This window comes from Rhineura floridana, chromosome 21, assembly GCF_030035675.1.
Source record: "Rhineura floridana isolate rRhiFlo1 chromosome 21, rRhiFlo1.hap2, whole genome shotgun sequence".
In the NCBI taxonomy this organism is placed as follows: domain Eukaryota; kingdom Metazoa; phylum Chordata; class Lepidosauria; order Squamata; family Rhineuridae; genus Rhineura; species Rhineura floridana.
The window spans coordinates 15540576-15559320 of record NC_084500.1 but is presented as its reverse complement, the minus strand read 5'-3'; the positions used below and the strand labels follow the sequence as shown (position 1 = coordinate 15559320).

General features: G+C 42.7%; 1 protein-coding gene and 1 long non-coding RNA gene across 14 annotated transcripts in view; one reads left to right on the top strand and one right to left on the bottom strand.

Moving 5' to 3' along the window:
• Positions 1–6110: 6110 nt before the first annotated feature.
• Positions 6111–18745, bottom strand: part of TBX4 (T-box transcription factor 4) — a 117568-nt gene continuing 104933 nt past the window's right edge. For all 13 annotated transcript variants that reach the window (XM_061604970.1, XM_061604980.1, XM_061604969.1 and 10 more), the window contains 3 exons: positions 13326–13414; positions 11896–12137; positions 6111–8164 (listed from right to left, as the gene is read on the bottom strand). In XM_061604970.1, the coding sequence (XP_061460954.1) occupies positions 7533–8164; positions 11896–12137; positions 13326–13414 (963 nt within the window). In that variant the 3' untranslated portion in view covers positions 6111–7532. The remainder of the gene's footprint in view (positions 8165–11895; positions 12138–13325; positions 13415–18745) is intronic.
• Positions 7528–13163, top strand: LOC133374285 (uncharacterized). Its single transcript, XR_009759853.1, has 2 exons — positions 7528–8215; positions 12845–13163. It is a non-coding gene; the product is annotated as an uncharacterized LOC133374285 (long non-coding RNA).

Here is an 18745-nt window from a genome sequence, read left to right as displayed (position 1 = left end):
TCTTCAAATTGGCTGCTTTTCTTGAAAGGACAGGAAGAGAGAATGTGCCTTACATTCCGAACTGAGATCCCTGTTAAACCGGCGGCATTATCGACTCCTTGACTTTCTCTCTTTCTCCCTGACCTTTGATGCCTCTTCTCTGAGAAAGATATTTTAATTATTGAAGACAAGAGGCTATAGTGCCTTCGGTCACCTGTTCAAACTGAATTGATTACCTGTCCTGGCGTCCATTTTGTTCTGCCTGCTGTCTTTTGGTCACTTGCTTTCCCTCCAGCTGAACCAGCCCATTGCTGGTTCCCATTATTTTCTGATGCACATTGCAAGTTCATCACCTTCCCAAGATACCTCTTGATTGATTCCTTATGGCTTGCGGAGAACCTCTTAAGTATTTTCTAGCAGAAGTGAAGCAACTTTGAGGAGTTCTGTCTTGCATTTTTTAAAAAACAAAATCTGGGAGTTGTGGTTGTTTGTGCAAATGTTACTCGAGGCAACTTGTTTGAGCTTTGGGTTCTATGTGTTTTTATGGGTGTATTAACAATTCCTTTATAAAAGAACTTGGGATGTTGTAAAACACTTGTATGTGCCATGTAAGTGCAGTCGCCTTTGGCAACACATCAGATGCAATGAAAATGAGCTAACTGGATATTACTACAGCTCTTGGAGATGTGACCTTCCCCATCACATTTCAAATCTGAGTTACAATCACTGCTCCACACTTGACTTCTTAGAAGAATGTCTTTTATGACTTCTCTAACTTTGGCTCCACCCTGATGGCTGCCAGTATGCTTCTGAGCAAAATTCAAGGCACCAGTTACGACTTTTTAAAGCCCCAAGAGACCTACGTCTGGCATAGGCCTAGCACCAGTATGTGCCATCCTAGGGCAGGTGCCAGGGAGCTCCTTTAACCAGTACTGGATCTAGGAGCCACCATTTACACTTCTCAAAATGCACCCCATGTAGCATTACTCCAGGGCACTGTGGGAAATGTCAGTGGTGTTTCAGTTAGAGAGCTGTTGCTGTCATCCACTGCCAGATATGCTTACAGCACCCATTTCCCCCCCCCCCAAAAAAAGCCCTGGAGCTGGCTCCCAGCATATTTTATGGCAGACTTCCCCATCCTGGTGGCCTCCAGATGTTGTTGAACTACAGCTCCCATCAGCCTCAACCAATGTTGCCCGTGATCAGAGATGGTGAGAACTGTAATCCAAAACATCTCGAGCAGCGTCTTTCACACTAGGGACTGGGGATCACTAGTGGGCCTCAGCATTGCAGCCCACCCCATCATGCAGTTATGTAGGCACTATGTAGCAAGAGCTGCAAAAGGAATAATAATTAAGTTGGGAGTCGAGAGGGAAGTTGCATAGGAGGAAGAAGTAAACGTAAACCATGGTTTGTGTCCTTTAACCATGATTAGGTGTTACATCCAAACCATTGTGAAGGACTGATCACAAACCATGGCTGGAATAAGTCTTTGCAGACCACTGTTTATGGGTGTTATATCTGCATTCAGAAAATGATCTCCATTCCTCCAGCCTTTCTACTTGAAAGGTGGCAAGAAGATTTAGCTGCTATGTCTCCCTGTCACTGCCCACAGAGCACAGGGCAACATCCACACTAGGCCTTAAATCTTGTCTGAATGCGTTATGACTTTTTTTTTTTTTTAAGTATGCTCCACTTAGTGGGTCCTGCCTTAAAGCTTAAGTCAAAGCTGACTTGGGTAGTGTCATCGATATGATCATACCAACCATCTGTATTTGCTGCTCCTGCAATCCATAGAACTTTATTTGGTTTTTGCTGAACTTCATAATTCAGTCCCAAATTGTGATTGTTTTGTTTTGAGATTAAACCCATATTCTTTATTGAATAGTTCTCTTTGTGTTATTGTAGGGGATGGATGAATGAACCTGTTAATTTTGGTTTATCATCTTTCCAATCTTTGCTCCATTTCCACAATACATTTGCACGTTTTTATTTTAAAAGTCCATGTGAAGATTCACATACATTTTTATATACACCTTTGCCTAATTTAAGCATTTTGCAACCAATTTTGCATTCTTTGGTTGGAAAAGTGTGGATTTTGGGCTATATTTCAGCTGACTGGGGCTGACAGAAGCTGTAGTCTAAAACATCTGGCAGCCTCCAGGTTGTAGTAAGGCTGTTTTAGAGGATAATGTCCTTGGAGACATTATTGTCTTTTGCATATGCTCCTATATAAAGTGCCGTTTATATTGATGGTTCCACATATTTAATACGGTGCTGGCCATAATTTAGCTTGGACGTTGGGCTTTAATGGTTATTTGGCAGGAATCGGGGATTTTTCATATGGACACTTTGCAGCTTTGCACAATGATTCTTCTCAACAATCATATGCATTAGGAGGCCCTTTTGTTATTTTATCATAATCCTGAATAGATTATCGAAACAAAACATTTGATTCTGTGGTTGCTGTTGTTGGGGTTTCACTGTGTAAATTATTATAAATGCCCCGTCGTAAGAATTCCTGTGGCTGTGTGTCACGGCCTAGAATTGGGCTATCTAGTAGCCTATTCATCCTGCCCAGTGAATGCTAAAGAATCCTGATCAGCCAACAGAAGTGACGGCTTTTCTGCCTTACAGAGTGTTCTACCTTCCCTCTCTCCTGGGGGAGTTTCTCCTCTTCAAAGGAAACATTCTTTTTCTACAAGCTGCAATAAGAATTATTTAATGACACACTAAAAGTAATGTGGAGCAACCCATATTTTCCAGAAAGTGGAGAGACCTCTCCTGCTCCATAAGAAAATACTTTTACCAAAAAGCACCCTTTTCATTCCAGATGTTGGCTTTTCTCGAACAAAGGAATTGTCAGTACTAGCAAATCCATTTTTTTTTAATTTTTTACCCATGGATTAAGTTTAGCTTCTTTAATTTCTGGCATATTTTAGCATGACGCATAGGCCCTCAGCAATCTGCTATAATATTTGTTCTATGCGAAGGGAGGGCCAAATCCAATATTAGTAGAAGTGTTGTCGAGGCCAAAGAATATGAGAAAATGGGGGGAACAGTGAGAAAAAGTTCAGTGCTGGAAATATAAATTCCACAGAAGACCTAAGAAGAATGCCAGAGGACTTTTTTCAAATAAAATAGCTTTTACTCCCCACTAGTCCCTCAATGAAGAAGGGTTGGCTTATAAATAAATGTGTATATATGTATAGATAAAGTAGAATATGCTCAAAGAACTCCCTACATAATGGAGGCAGACACTCAGAAATGTGGATATCTATTGGTCAAACAATTCTGTTGATTTAACCATGTGTCTTTAAACAACCCATCAAATTTAAGTAAATTTACACCTTATCAGAATGTTGCTATTAGGTGCCTTGTAAGAGTTAATTTACAATGTAAAGCTTTCAGTCATTAGAACGAAAGGTATTCTTTAATATTTCTGTTTTCATTCCCTTTTACAGTAATACACAAGAACCAAAATACCTCATTAAAGTAAACAAGTGCACCCTTAATTCAGCCCCACCCATTAAAATTGGCCCTCTTTAGGGGATCAATTAATGTTTTTAATTGATTAATCTATTGATTAAAGCTTGCAATCCTATCAACAAGTTTTAAGAATTGATTCCATCACTGTAGAATGCAGTAAGACCAGAAATAAGTTGAATCAGGTAGGAAGTAACCATGTATTTGACCACTAAATGTGCTAAAACCTGTTAATCGTGAAATCATTTTTATGCCTTAATTGGCTATTAATTGTAGTTGACTTGGCTTTGTGCACTTACCGAGGATTGCCATGTCCAGTCTACCTCAGAATGGTGTTGCACTCAGGTCCTGCTTGTGCAGAGGAAGCTGTTTATCTATGCAAATTGAGTTGTCATTGGAGTGTTGTAGCATAATTGATTTTTCAAAGTGTGGCTCCAACCAGCCAAAATAAGCTTTCTGACCTGAGGAATCCTTCATTATCTCAAATATGTAGTGGCCAATTATAATCAGTCAGTGGTAAAGGAAATGTTCTCTGTCCTAATTCCATGAGCTGTAAACTGCTTATTTGTTTAGGGTGTTATTACTGGAGTCTGCTCAAATTATGACCTGACTGGTCTAGATAGGAGCAAGATAAACTACGTTGCATTTGTAGCATTTTGGTATCAGAGTTGATCCTTCCAAGACAGTGGTATTATTTTTGCTTCACCGCTTCACTAATACCAAGATTCCCACCTCAATATTTCATGTGGTGGCTAAGGTCTTTCTAAAGCCAACACCTCTGTTCCTTTGTCAAGTTCCTTTAAATAAAATTCTCTACTTCACTTACACCAGGTTGTAAATGTCCCTGGATTGTACCATCTCAGGGTCGAGGTGAGGAAAATTTGACTGTTCTTTTATAACAAAATATACACATAGGAAAAAAACTAGCTGTCAAGGACAAGGGGAGCACAGCCTTCTCCTAAATATACTGGTTTTCTATGCAAGAGAATTTTATTTTCCATGGCAATATGGATCCAAAGTGGTATGGTCCAAGAATAGGTTTACCTTACTGGCTGGGGCTGATGGGAGTTGGCAAAGGCTGCTGTAAATGGTTGGCAAGCAACTTACCCAAGAATGCATATGCTAGTTATTGAAAGCCATCCAGAGACAGTTTATAGTAGTAATTTTTTATGTTCTGATATGTAAAATAAAATGTCCATACTATTGTAACAAAGCTTTAAAAAAACAAAAAACGCCACACTGCCTTTTGTCTAACGTGGATTCTAATAGTTTTATCTGTTGTATATATGTTTCATCTAACCAAAACTTAGTTTTTACATCACAAACGGGTAATTTTCAAAAGAACTTAAATAGCTGTCTTTTTTTAAAAAAAAACTTGCAACTTTCATTATTTCATTATGTATTTCATTGTAAAAAAAAAAAAAGCAAAGCTGAATGGAACATGTGGGCCTGCATTTGTGAGATATATATATTTATATTTTATAGATATAGATATATATATAGATAGATAGATATAAATAATTGTTCAGCATGCAAAACTTGTAGTGATTTCCCAATTCTGATTATAAAAAACCCCACAGCCTAACTGAATCACTGTGAATCACTGTATGGGATTTTCTGGGTGAAACGTAACCTCCTCTTTAGGGGCTCTGCCTCTTCCTGTTAAAATATCCCAACTCATTGGCATAGAACCACCACTCGGTGAAAATCCTAGCAGAAAGGTGATATCATGTTGTGGAGAAAACCAGTCTGGGCGACTGGGAATTGGCAGATTATTCCCTCGTTGAGGGGGGGTGTTTGTATGTGAAGTCTTAAGAAACAAAGGAATTCATTGGGTTTGGTTTTATTTATTTTCCCTCATCTAGTTACTTTTTAAAAATGGGGAGGGCAGGAATAGGCATGGCCCCTGCAGTCATTCCAGTAATGAGACCATAACCCTCTTTGTCTGTGATATTATTACCATTGATATGGCAGAATGTAGGGCTTGATCAAGACTAGACAGCGTTGTTCCTTCTCTCTTAGTCCTGAGTTCAGACCTGGCCAGTAGATGTGCAGTTGAACAAGGTGGTAGAATGGACTGCACCACTGGTGGAGTGCATGTTCTGCATGCAGAAGGTCCCAGGTTCAGTCCTTGGCATATCCAGTTAATAAGGTTCAGCATCAGAGTACCTTCTCTGCCCAAGCCTTTGGAGAGTCGCTCTCAATCAGCTAGAAGGCTAAATTAGAATAAAGCTGTTCTGTGTGTTGCTTGTGATTGCAACTGGGGGGGTGCCATTTTTGAATGCTCCCGTTTTACACCCACCCACCCCTAAAAAATATCTGCAAGGGAAAAAATGTCAGGGAGAAAATATCTAATCCTGCCCCCCTGCTATGCTTTTCTACAATGTTTAGACAAAGAGCAGCATTTAAAAATACAACCTGCCTCACCTATACACCCAGAAGTGGAATAATGCATTCTGCCTTCTCAGAACATTTACGTTTCATTCCCGCCTCATTCTGCTGCCTGGCAAGGCCTTAGGGCAAACAGAACACCTGTTTGAGGGTGGAATGACACATTATTGGGTTCATGGAGCTGCCACTTAAAACCACAGTCCCATGTGAAGTCCACCTCAGAGCGGTGTTGCACTCGGGTCCTGATTGTGCACTTCCCAAAGGCATCTGGTTGGCCACTGTGAGGACATGATGTTGAACTAGTTGGGCCTTTGGCCTGATCCAGTGGGGCTCTTTTTCTGTCTTTATGCCGTGAGGCTACTTTTGGAGGGAGCATGGAGAACCTGCCACAAGGTTGCCATTTTCAGCGGCAAGCCCAAGTTTCTGGTAATGTGTCATTCTGGACTAAAGTTGGTCTGAAATATAGTATCCTTTGATTTTACTAAACTCACAGCTTTCATATTTAAAACTGGTTGCAATTAATCTGTAGTGAGGTTCTCTGGGCAGGCTAGCTGGGAGCAAGAGACATAAGGGGAAATTCAGCCAGATTCCATCACCACCCCCAGCAAAAGCTGCTCTGGAATACTGGGAATCATCTTCATTACAGTGGGATTTCTGCCAAAGAAATTCAGAGAATTGTGTTCCTGGTTTGTATGCTTAACCCTACTGGGTTATTAGTGACAGAAGTGGCCATCTTTACTTGATTTTTTAATAGGGCCAACTATAACCCTGAACCATTTCAGAACAGGAGGCTGCCATTTAATACCTTATTTCCTTTTTCCAGTTTAAAAATGCTGTCTCCCTGCTGTATGGAGAGGGAAAGGGCATGCTCCTTGGGGTGGCCAGTGGCCCTCTGCCATTATTTTCCTCCCAGAAGGCACTGCTGAGACAGCACTCTCTCTTTTAGCCAGAGACACAGTACTGCCCCCGTGCCTTCAGGAGGAAAATAATGATGATCAGACAACAGTCACCCCAAGGAGCTCTCTTTCACTTAGTGGAAGAGAAAGCAAAAAGCACTTTTAAAGCCAGGGCAGGTGAGAGAAAAAAGTTATTAAAAGGTAAACCCACCCCTTGAAAAAACTTTTCCCTTATTGGTGCCGTTTTTTGCATCCAAAACTGCCTTGATGGAGCCAAGATGGCAGTATAATATTTAATCTCCTTAAATGGCCTCTGGGTTATAGACCCCATTTTTTCTATGTGTTCTCTCTCTGCGTTATTTTGTAAAAAGTTTCAGAAATGCCAGGAAATTGAGGGATATTCACTGAACAATCTGTGGTGTATATTTCTTTTCAGTTTCTTCGTTTGTAAAGGGAGGGAATACATCTTTCGTGATTTCAGTGAGGAATACATTTCTCTAAGAGACAAATACTTCACTTGACAATATGACTGGTGGGACTAAGCCATTAAGCCGAGAGCTCTTTTGCTCAGAACTGGGTTCTTACCCCCTCTCCGAATGGAGCTGCTTTTGTGTCTAACAGAATACAAGCTCTTCAGCTACACAAACACCTATGGAAATGCAAATTTCTGTCAGTGTCAGGGAAGTGCAAGTTGCCCACAGGTATTAACACTGATTTAAAATTGTCCCGGAACATCAACTCTTAACCATAATTTTTATGTTCACTGCTCAGCTGTAGGAGTCATCCATCAGTCCAGTTGTCCACAGACCCCATTCCCGAATGATACTGTAAAGAAGATTCCCTGGAGAGCGAGAAGGTCTGAGAGTAAAGAAACTCATTGGCTGTGCCTAAGTGGGGAGAGGGGGGCTTCCTCTCACACACGGAGGGATGCACCCTTTCCCTTGGGAAGGACGACGCGGGAACTCTCTCCCTGACCTGAGACGGTGACAGCTGATTGTAGACCGTGAAGGGGCTGTTGCCTGGTGGCTGGGAACTCTGAGTCGTGATGGTGGGGAGGCGCGGCATCATGGTGGTAGCAGTGAAGTGAGCAGGGAAAGGCTGATAGGGGACAGTTTCCATTGTCTGAACGCTGTAGCTGGTGTAAGGTGCAACCGAAGTCCACATATTGCAGCTCAAAGGCGGCGGCGGAGGAGGAGGAGGAGGCAAATCTTCTACTGATGAGACGCCTGCCATTTCGGCACTGGAGCTAGAGTACATGCAGGCATCCCGCGACGTCACGTCACTGCAGTAAGACGGGCTCAATATTTGCTGCTCGTACGGAGGTGGTGATCGGAAATAGTGCTCTTCCCCGACAGAAGAGGAGGCTTCCAGATAAGAGCGTTTGCAGGGTAGATCCAAATGCCGGGCACCCTCTGCATACATCAGAAGAAAGAAAGAAGCAAAACAAACCAAGAAATACTTAGGTAGGTAAAGGTTTCAATGTGGGCCATTGCATTGCAAGGCTCATCCACTACATGCCAATCTTTTCACTGCTTCTAACCCAGGTAGAGGAAATACCTGGCCCTACTGTGGACTCTTTCTATGTTCCTGAGAGTGCCTAATTTCCTTCTCAAAGCCAACTACTAAATTTCTAGCTCTCATGGATGCAGAGGTAAGTTTGAAATGTGATGGCTCAATTCAAGGTGCTCACGTTGGTGTATAAAGCTCTAAACAAGTTAGGCCCCAAATATCAGAAAGACCACCTCTGTCCTTACAGGCCCTCTCAGCTGTTCAGATTGGCAGAGGAAGCCCTCTTGGTAGTAGTACCACCCTCAAAAGTGCAGGGAATGGAGACCTGGGAGAGGGCTTTCTCTGTGGCAGCCCTTAAATTGTAGAATTCCCTCCCCACAGAGGTGCATCTAGCATAATCGCTGTATAGCCTCCATTGTATGCTGAAGTTGCACCTCTTTACCCTAGCCGTTGACAGCTGAGATATTAAAATAACTAAAAAAAAATTCTACATGGTTGGAAACAAAAGAAAAGCTAGCCCTCATTATGACATCACTTAAGATGTTTTCCTAAGTTCAATTCAGAAAGGGTCTCATACTATTTGTTTACTGCCTATCAACAACATTGTAGGGGGTTGTTTTGTTCCCCCATGAGATCTGAAGTGTACTCTACCACTAGGCCATCAGCATGTTGGAACTGGGGCAAGAGCAACTCCTGTTTTGGATAGGCTTGTTTACCTTTTACCTGTGATGCTCTGACTGACTTCCTTCTGTGGCTAGACTGTGACGTCTTTAGGGAAGCTTACCTGCCCCTCCACCTTCTGCCCTTTCCACTCCTTAGTTCTCCGACTGTCCAGGAGAGAGGAGACATCCCTTTGTCTCTGCTCTCTCTCCAAGCATGGGGCTGACTCCCGCACCTAGGCGTTATGCCTCCAACTTAGCTAGTTAGTTAGAACTAGGTATGCCTTTTCTACTATGTATTTCTCTAAATAAAGTAGCTTTTTAGCTTTTCTTATTTTACTAAGTCTCCAGTCTCAGTGATGCTGATGCAGGGTAAAAGCCTGCTTTCTTAGGCAAACACACGCACACGCTGGCACACTCACATTTCAACATCTGCTGTTACTCTGCTTGCTGTGGTGCTGCTTTTAAACGAAATTAAGCAACACAACTACACACAGCGCAACACAGCAAACAATGACTCAGTACCCTTAGCTTGGAAGCCTTCAAAGGAGGAGAGTCCACTTCCCTGCGTGGTTGATAAAGCTGAGGCCCAGACTCTCAGAACATGAGTTGTACCTAAGCCCCACTGAAATCAACAGGCATTTAAATTAATTGAAATAATGAATGGGCCTCAAGCCGAATTCATTTCTCTGTTTGGATCCACCAAGTTTTCTCTAATGTTTTTGTTGGAAGTGGGGCAAGAGCAACTCTTGTTTGGGTTCTTTTGTTTGTATTCTAGAAGGAAGATAGAGTTAGGGTCCTCCAAGCTGGCTAGGCTTGCCTACCTTTACCTGTGCTCTTCTCTACCTGACTTCCTTCCATTGTAAACTGATACGCTCAGGGAAGCTGACTGCCCCTCCTTCCTTTGTCTTTTTCTTTGACTGTCCGAGGAGAGAGGAGACATCTTTGTCTTTGCTCTCTCTCCTGAGCCATGAGGGAATCCCCAAGTCTGGGCATTGCACCTCCAACTTAGTTAGTTCGAACTAGGTACGCCTTGCCTATCTACTATGTATTTCTATAAATAATGTAGCTTTTCTTATTTTACTGAGTCTTAAGTCTCAGTGATCTAAATGCATGGGATCTAAATGCAGGGTAAAAGCCTGCTACTTAGGTAAATACACACACTGGCACATACGCAGCTCAGACACTAAGTATCTCTGCATATCTCCATAACAACTGTAACTAAAATCTGCTGTCCTCTACAGTGGGGTTCCTTGAAATCACAAGTGGGATTCCTTTATAAAATCAGAAAATGGCAGGACAAGTTGCCATGAAAGGCAGAGAGCTCACCTACCACTGCTGACCATTCATCTCTGCATTGTGCAGCAGGGCTGTTGGGTATATTCTGGGTCACTCACTCAGCTCATGTAAAGTGATAGGAATGTCCAGAAAAAAAAGCTGCATGGCAGACTTGGTGAGTGAACTTTGTGCGCTCACAAAAACATACCTGGGCAGCATCTGCAATATGCAGGACAAATCAATACAGAAAGGGTTCCTTAAAAGTAGAAAGGCTGAAAACCAAAGCTCCACTTGAAACTCGTTTTGTGTCTTATCCACCACACGGGTGGTGAACGACTGCCGCAGTCATCTTTCTTGTGATCATTTGAACAATTTTAAACAATGCTGGAATATTCCCACCTTCCTTTACCTAATACTAAACATATTCCTGTTTCTTGAGTCTTCCTTCACACAACTTGTTTTCTAATTCCTCATACAGTACTATATGCCTTATACAGCCTGATCTGTTGGGTGCTCCTAAAATGTACCTTAACTGTACATGTACAATCAGGCTGTTAGTTGATCTGGGAAGCCACACTGTTGCCATTGCCTGCCTGCTAATCCAATTAAACCATTTATTGTTTGAAATACATGACTTGTTATCCAAAAGGCAGGGCATTGCCAATGTCCAGCTAATCCAATCCATCTTAATTTGAGGTGCTTTATCAGTTGAAAGTTTAAATGACTTGGGCTACTGCTTTCTTACATACAGCTATTACTTTTCATTCATCTCGATAACAGGCTGGCCCCAATGCTTTTGTAGTGTTGCTTTTGACAAGTTCAAGGAGCCTTGAAATGCCTTATCAAGAGCGCTGTCCCAAAAAACGAGAGAAATGTTCTACATTTGCCAGGACTTCATGTCAAAAAGCTGCAGAAATCCCACAAGATAAATGCTAAGGGCTGGTAAACCGGTAAAAGATTTTGCTAAGTGCTCAGGGGAGCATCTCCTTTCCTGAATGAGTGCTGCTGAACAGCATTCTGAAGTGGAGAAACCCTGATTATTCTTGCGAGCCACCCTGAGAATTTTTGCAAAAATAAATTAGTTAATAAATACATTTCTTCCAAAGAATCAACTTGTAGAGTGGTGTGATTAACAACTTGTTTTGCTCTTCTGCTTGTTAGCTACACTGCTAACTGCTTTGTTTAATTTTTAAGTCAATTGTTTCAAAGTTACATGCAGTGCAACGCTAAACATGTTTACTCAGAGTAAATCCCAAAGAGCTCAATGGGGCTTGCTCCCTCGTAAGAGTGCTTAGGATTGCAGTTTGCTACAACAAAATAAGACACATACACGCATGAGATGAAATTTTATGCGTGTGTGTTTGAATTTACCCAGCTAAGGAGTCAAAAGTGTTACAAGAAAATCCCCATTAACGCAACACAGAATAATGCATGTTCCAGTTCATGCTCTTGGATCAAAAGGATATGGTCAAAACCAGCAATGTTGAAAGAGTAGTTAATGAAGGACAGTTGAAAACGGGGGCCCAAGAAAGCTTCCAACCAATCAAGGACACTTGAGATGTATGCTTAGCCTTCTTCAGAACTTATTGTGCTGTATGAGACACTTTCTCCCTTGAAGAGCCAGCAGGATATCCCCTGCTACTGTGTTAGGTAAGGTCACCCAGCCTAATCTTTCCTTGCCTATGGATCTCAGTTACCTCGCCGCTTCAGGCAGTGATAGAAGAGCCCAGATTCTCTTTGTGCCGTGAAGGTGTTGAGCGGCAGGTCTTGGGCATCCGATGCTGCAAATTGCATGTGAGCACCATTCTCATACTGGTAGTGCTGGAGACCCTGGTGCCCCCCGTGGAGCGAGTTGACGTCTGACTTAGTGGAAAGCTGACCATGAGCAGACACCAGCCTCTGCCTCATGATGGTTTTGGAGATCACCGGATACTCTTTGCTGCAAAATGCAGTAGGAGAGGAACAAGTTATAAACACATTTGGATGGCAGCCTGCAGAACAAAACCATCAGGAAGGTTATCTCGCTGTCATGTGGCCCTAGAATGGTGGCTTCCAAACTGGGTTCCTTGCAAGCTTAACCGGGCTTCCCCAGTAAGAGCTTCAGGAGTGATGTGCTCACTTCCCTGAAGGACAGCTTGACCGGTACCACCATTACTCTTGTATTCCCCTGCAATGTGCATGATTCAGGAGAGAGCTGGGTGTGATTTAGGAGGGCACACTCTCCTTCCATGTGAGGTAACAAATGAACCTGATAGGCTAGGCTAGCACTCTGCATGACCTAGGACATACCTCCCAGAATCTCCTGCAACACACCCAGGACTTCCTCAGCAGACAGACCGATGTGGCCTGTAGTGTTGAGCATAGGAAAGTTGCCTTATACTTTAGAGTATTTAGGACACTAGGTTGTCTAATGGGCAGCAGCTCCCTAGAGTCTCAGACAAGATCCCATCACCTGACAACCTTCTCTAACTGGAGGTGCTGGGGCTTGGACCTGGGACCTTCTGCATGCAAAGCTTGGGCCTCCACAACCAACGAGATCTGGGTGTAAGATCCCAGCTCAGCCACTGAGCTGAGTGGGTGGCCTTGGGCAAACCACCCTCACTCTGTCTGTTTCCCATCTGTAATATACATTTAATTTATTTACAGCCTGCCAAGTGCACATGGGCTTCTGCCAAAGCAGCAAATTGTACATGGCAAAGCATTTGCCATCTGTGGAGATCAAGGTCTGCTGCTGCTTGCCCAGAACCCTGAGGAGACACAATCTAACAAAAGTAAGAGCTAAAGCAGGCAAGAAGAAACCCTGTATGATGCATCTGTTGCTGGGCTGTACCATTTCAGACTGAAAAAGGGTAACAGCGGGACTTGGGACTGAAAAGGGCCATGGAAAAACACAGCCAGAAGCCCTGATTATTGCTAGGAGCCCCCCAGAGTATTTTGACAAGGAATAAATCCATTATGCACCATGCTTCTGGAATGACAATATATACAATTTCACCCACCAACATGGACTTCTGTCTCAAGGAAGGCAAAACATTGTCCACTAAGTGGCTGCATGAGAGGGAGGGTGGGGGCTTGTGCTTATTCTAACCACTTGTTAGTTTTATCTGTCTTGTCTTATTCATCTCACCTTTGTAATCTTGCCACCCGTAGGTCACTGTCATCACTTCCCCTAAAGCCCTTGGCAAAAGGGTTGTTTTCTATCTTCAGCTGCGTTATCTATCGAAAGAAGGAAACACCAGGTCCGTTTGTCATTAATTCCACACTTTTCAGTGCATTTCCCAACACTTTTTTCCAAGCTGCTGTGGCTACCGAGCACCTGAATTGCGCAAACTAAATTTACTGTTATGTGCTTGAATCCCTCCTGCAAAATAGTGACAGTCTGGAGGCATCCTTCACCTGTCACAGCCTGAAATGAATCCCACCCAATTTGGATTTGTTTCCAAAGTTTCCATTAATTTGTCTGTTCTCTATCATTGCAGATTGTATTTACTTATTTATCTGTTTATCTATTTATTAAATTTATATCCTGCCCCTCCTCTCAGAGGAGCCCAGGGTGGCAAACAAAACACTAAAAATACTCTAAAGTTTCTTAAAAACAGACTTTAAAATACATTAAAACAAAATGTCTTTAAAACACATTAAAACAAAACGATTTTACAAACCTTAAAAAAAAAAAAGCTTTAAAAACATCTTAAAAAGCAATTCCAACACAGACTCAGCCTGGATAAGGTCTCTCCTTAAATAAACTGCTTGTTGAAAGAGGAAGCCAAAGGCGCCAAAGAGATAACAGAGATGGTGCCTGTCTAATATTTAAGGGGAGGGATCGGATCAGATTTTTATGTAGCAATTTTCCACTGTTACTTTCAAAAATGGATTTTTTTAAAAAAAATCTGCCTCTACAATGCCTACTTGTGTGAATGGGGAAAACCAATTGGCAGCTACCATTGAGCAGAAACTGCGGACGGTGCAAATCAATAGCAAAGGTAAAAGAAGTGCATTTGCTATGAAGAAATGTGCCCATGTAGATGAGCCCATTATTAGCACAGGCTGGGTCATGCCTTGTGCGCCTCACATGCAAGCCAGAAGCTGTGTTACTGGGGGGGAAATACAAACACAATGTGGATTGGACCCAAAAGAAAACCAGCCAGTCAACATTAGTAAAAAATTCACTTCCCTGCACCTTTGTTCCCCCCCGGAGGCCAACAATGTTTGGTGCTACTCACATCTCCTTTAAATTTGCATGGTTCACATGACATTACCGGAAAACAGAAGCCATGGGACCAACGATGCTTGTAGAGAAGGTAGGTGAGCACTACAAGTTCCTCTTCCTGCACGCCCCTCCCTGGGAGGCCACTTTACCTCCCGGTGACTGGCTGTGGCTTTCCTGGCACATTCATCTTGGCCAATTCTGCCTTCCTCATTTTCTTAAAGGATTTCAAGATTGTGGCTTTTACTGTATTTTTAGCCTCCTTTTACAACTCTACTCATCCTCCACTCCCTGTATCTCCCCTGGTTTGGTCTCTCTCATCTGGAAAGGGACATGTCACCATGCAATTCAGCTGGCATCACACACCACTCACAAGGGCGACTGCAGGCACCGCTCCAGGCAAATGGCTAAGTTTTGTAATAGAGGGAATCAGGACCTCCCCCCCCCCCATGTGTGTGTGTGTGTGCTTTGTTGGCCTTTTCCTGTTGATCCCTTGAGCTGTGGTGGGGTCTGTGGAAGCTTAACAATCTTCCAAAGATATCACAGGAGGCTGCAAGCCTTGCCTGAACACCCACAAACCAACGTCCCATCCAACACTTCTTCATTCCAGCTTCTTCCTTTACTCTGAATCACCAAAGGATCCCTCAACTGACATTATAATTTTTAAAAGGCCCTTTCCTGCTGCCAGGAACCAGAATATTTTCTTGACATTGTTTCTTTCTCCCCATAACCCCTTCCTATTTACTTGTTAAAAGAAAATACATTTACAGCTAGCTACCCTCCACTCCAACCTCTTTGTTTTAGGGCGGGTGGGAGGACAGTCGGAATGAGCTAGGTGCCCTCAGTGGGAACATTCTACATTCACCGAGGTGCCAGAGTTCAAGGTGACCGGGCTCTCTCAACTGGTGACGCTGCTCTTTAATATCAGATATGTACACCACAATAAAACAGTTCCACCAAAGCATTGAAACATCCCATAATAAAGTGAGACAATTCTGGAGTGATGTTTTTCAAATTGCTAGTAAAGCTCTGGCCTTGGCACTCCTTTTCCTTAAAGGGGGTTCCATTGTTCCTCAAACTTAGATGTCTCTCCTATCCAGATTCCTACTTGCAGCAAGGCTTGAAACAGCCTAAAATTGCAAGGGGGCAGAACACTTATCGATAAAAAATTGGTTTACCAGACTTTGGCAACTTCCATTAGATGAAAACTTAATTTCAAGAGCAAAAAAAAGCTTGGGGGGGGGAGACACCCTCTTCACAAATTTACTCCAATATGGTATCCCTGTTATGCTATTGAAGATGGGAGAGAAGCAAGGCCACGCTCATCATTAACCTCCTTTTGGTGGGATGTGTACCCTGTTAGAATATGTGGTTCAACTCCAACTTGTGGGCTGAGGCTGCATGGGGTTAAAAAGGGTAGCTAGAGAGGAGAGCTCCTGATGGCTAGGCTAATACCTGTCCTTTGATCTCCTGCTGTCTCTCCCTTCCTGCTACACTGATATGCATAGGATGTTGACCACCGATCTCTTTCCTTCTTTCTCCTCAGAGGGAGAGCAGACATCTTCTCTTTGTCTCTCCCTCTCCTCCAAGCATGAGGGGAAACACTAGGCTTAGTGTTTGCATCTCCAACTTAGCTAGTTAGCTAGATGTAGAACTCTTTCCTATCAAGTATGTACTTCCAGAATAAAGTAGTTATTTCTTATTTTAAAGCTTAAAGTCTCTGTCTGACTAATCTGCAAGGAAGGTAGAATCTTAGCAAAGATTCAAACACATAAAGGCTCACTCAGTCTCTCCATTCCCAATTTCGCCACTCTGCGACATACCCTGCTTTTTAATTCTATTATTCTGCTTTCTCGTATTCTTTCTTTTTTTGTATATAAAAGCTTCTGTTGCTGAATGTACTCCTTTTCTATTTTATATAGAGTGACATGTTTATTGTACTTTGTTGTTTTACTTGTTTGTTCTTACATTTGCAGTAGGGCCCCACTCATACAGCAGGTTACATTCCAGACCCCCGCCTAAAAGCAAAACCTGCCTAAAACCGGAACTCCTTCAATAAAATGGCACCAGATGCACGAAAAACTCTGTAAAAGCAGAACAAGTGCCGTATGAGTGGGGCCTTACTCTGATTTTAGCCACTGTATTTGCAGAACACCAAAAAGTGGGGCCCTACTGTAGTAGAAATCTCAATAAAACACTATTCACACAAAAAATCCCATATTTAAGATATACACTAAAGCAAGCCAGTTAAAAAACAATTCAATCAGGAGGGGCTGCTGATTGGAGCTAGATGCAAAACAGTGGCAAAGGGAGAGAGGAGAGCCAATTACTTAATACACCCATGAGCTCTAATCTGCATATACAAGTATAAACTTACATCTGAGTAACTACAGATCAGACATTTTAGCAGCCTAATTTAAGGGGGAGAGTTTTGTGAATAATTCATAATCAAAAACCCTGGCCATTCTACTGATACACCCTAATCAGTGGTACCATCCGGCCAGGCCTTGAGGTCCAGGGTCCCTCCCAGCAGAATAAGCAGGAGGCTCTCCAAATACAGCAAGGCTCATTAGGGATGGACAGATCTGTCAATTTCAGGTTCTCATGTTTCCACTCTTACATTCAGTTCTCATTTCCACATCAGTTTGCAAATTTATTTTGAAAAGATCCTCATGAAAACGTATTAGTATTTTCATGCAGATTTCTCCTGATATACACATTTTCTATGCAGTTTTGCCTCATGTGCATGCTTTGCAAAGCAGTTTTTCCTCATATAATACATTTCTGTGTGTTCTTTTCACAAATACTTGCAGTTTTAAACATACACTCCCACAGTATATGCAGTGTTGTAGACATGACTTGGCTGGAGAACTGCACTGCAAAATTCAGACAAATGCAAACTTGTTTCAGAAAATGCAAATTTGGTAGGTTTGCCTTTAAATCCAAACTGAAACAATTGTCTACCCCAACCCTAGCTGGCTTACCACATTTTGAAGTTAGTGAAGTAATGCACATTGCCACCTGAAGAGCTTCCCTGCCCCCCCCCCGGCAGAGTCTAAAATTACTTAACTGCATCCCCCAGTGCAGCCTACTTTCTGCTTGTCCTTATGCTAAGGCAGCGGAGTAGTACTGTTGAAGACAGAATGCAGAACTAGATGGCCGGAGAAGTGGGGGGGGGCTAAGGGGGGGAAATAATGTTTTCAGATTGTTGAAGATAAATACTATTATATCACTTCTGCCTCACTTTTCAGCCCTCACAAGAGCCCCCCAGGTGGTTTACATCCATGAAAATGGATTTAAAACAATTTTTAAAAAGCATTTTTTAACTACAGGAACATCAGAACATTCCACCGCACAATGCGAGAGCCACCCTCACCCACAGCATGCCCCGTCGCCGCTGCTGTCTCCATTTAAGCTGTCCTTGCTGTTTTTAACCTCACCTATTTCTCATTTTGAACTGCTGTCACCTGCCTTGAACATTTTAATAGGACATAACTGACTGAAATAAATAGGCAAGCACAAGGCAGAAGCCCCAACTGGCCAGCCAACAGCCTCAGATGCCATATTTGAAGTGAATAGTTGCTAGAATCTGTCCCTTAATGCGGTTGATGCCTTGTTCAGAATCAGTTCAACAGTAGTAGGGCAGCGGAATCCGCTCCGAGTTTTAATCCAATCTTTCAAGGTGCTGTTTGAACTAAAACCCTGAGTGGATTCAGCTGCCCCACTGACATGCAGCCACCAGCTGCCAGTGGGTTGTACCCAATGCTAGTCTTACTCCGCACAGACCTATGTAAGTTAATAGACATGACTAATTTTGGTTCATTTCTTTAAGTGAATGTACTCTTGAGTAAGATTTAGTTGGATGCAACTCAGCCTCCATTGGCTCAATATTCTGTGCCTTCTGCCTCTCACACTCTTTAGTTTAGGGAAGGGAACAGACTCCTGAGGTTACAAAACTGGAAAACTGGTGAGGCTTACAGTACCCATACACTTGGTATAGTTCAGTATTAATTGAAATAAGGTCTTCCTCAGCTGTCTGAAGTTACCAAAGCCAGCAAATAATTCCCACTTTGTGAATGAAGTTCTGGGGAAAGGAGCTTTTTAAGCTGGGTGTCAAGAAACCGGTATGTCTCTTTGGGTCATTTGTGTAGAAATACGACCCTCTCCCTAATTCTGACGTTTTAAGTGAGACCTTAAGATGATCTTTCTCCATAAGACACGCCAAACAAAACTGCTCCTGGAGAGCTTCACTTTACAACTGACAACTTCACTATGGGTTAAGCAAGTCAAAGACTCTGTGAGAAAGAGTGCGCTCGACTGCCTTCCTTCATCAAGCGCTC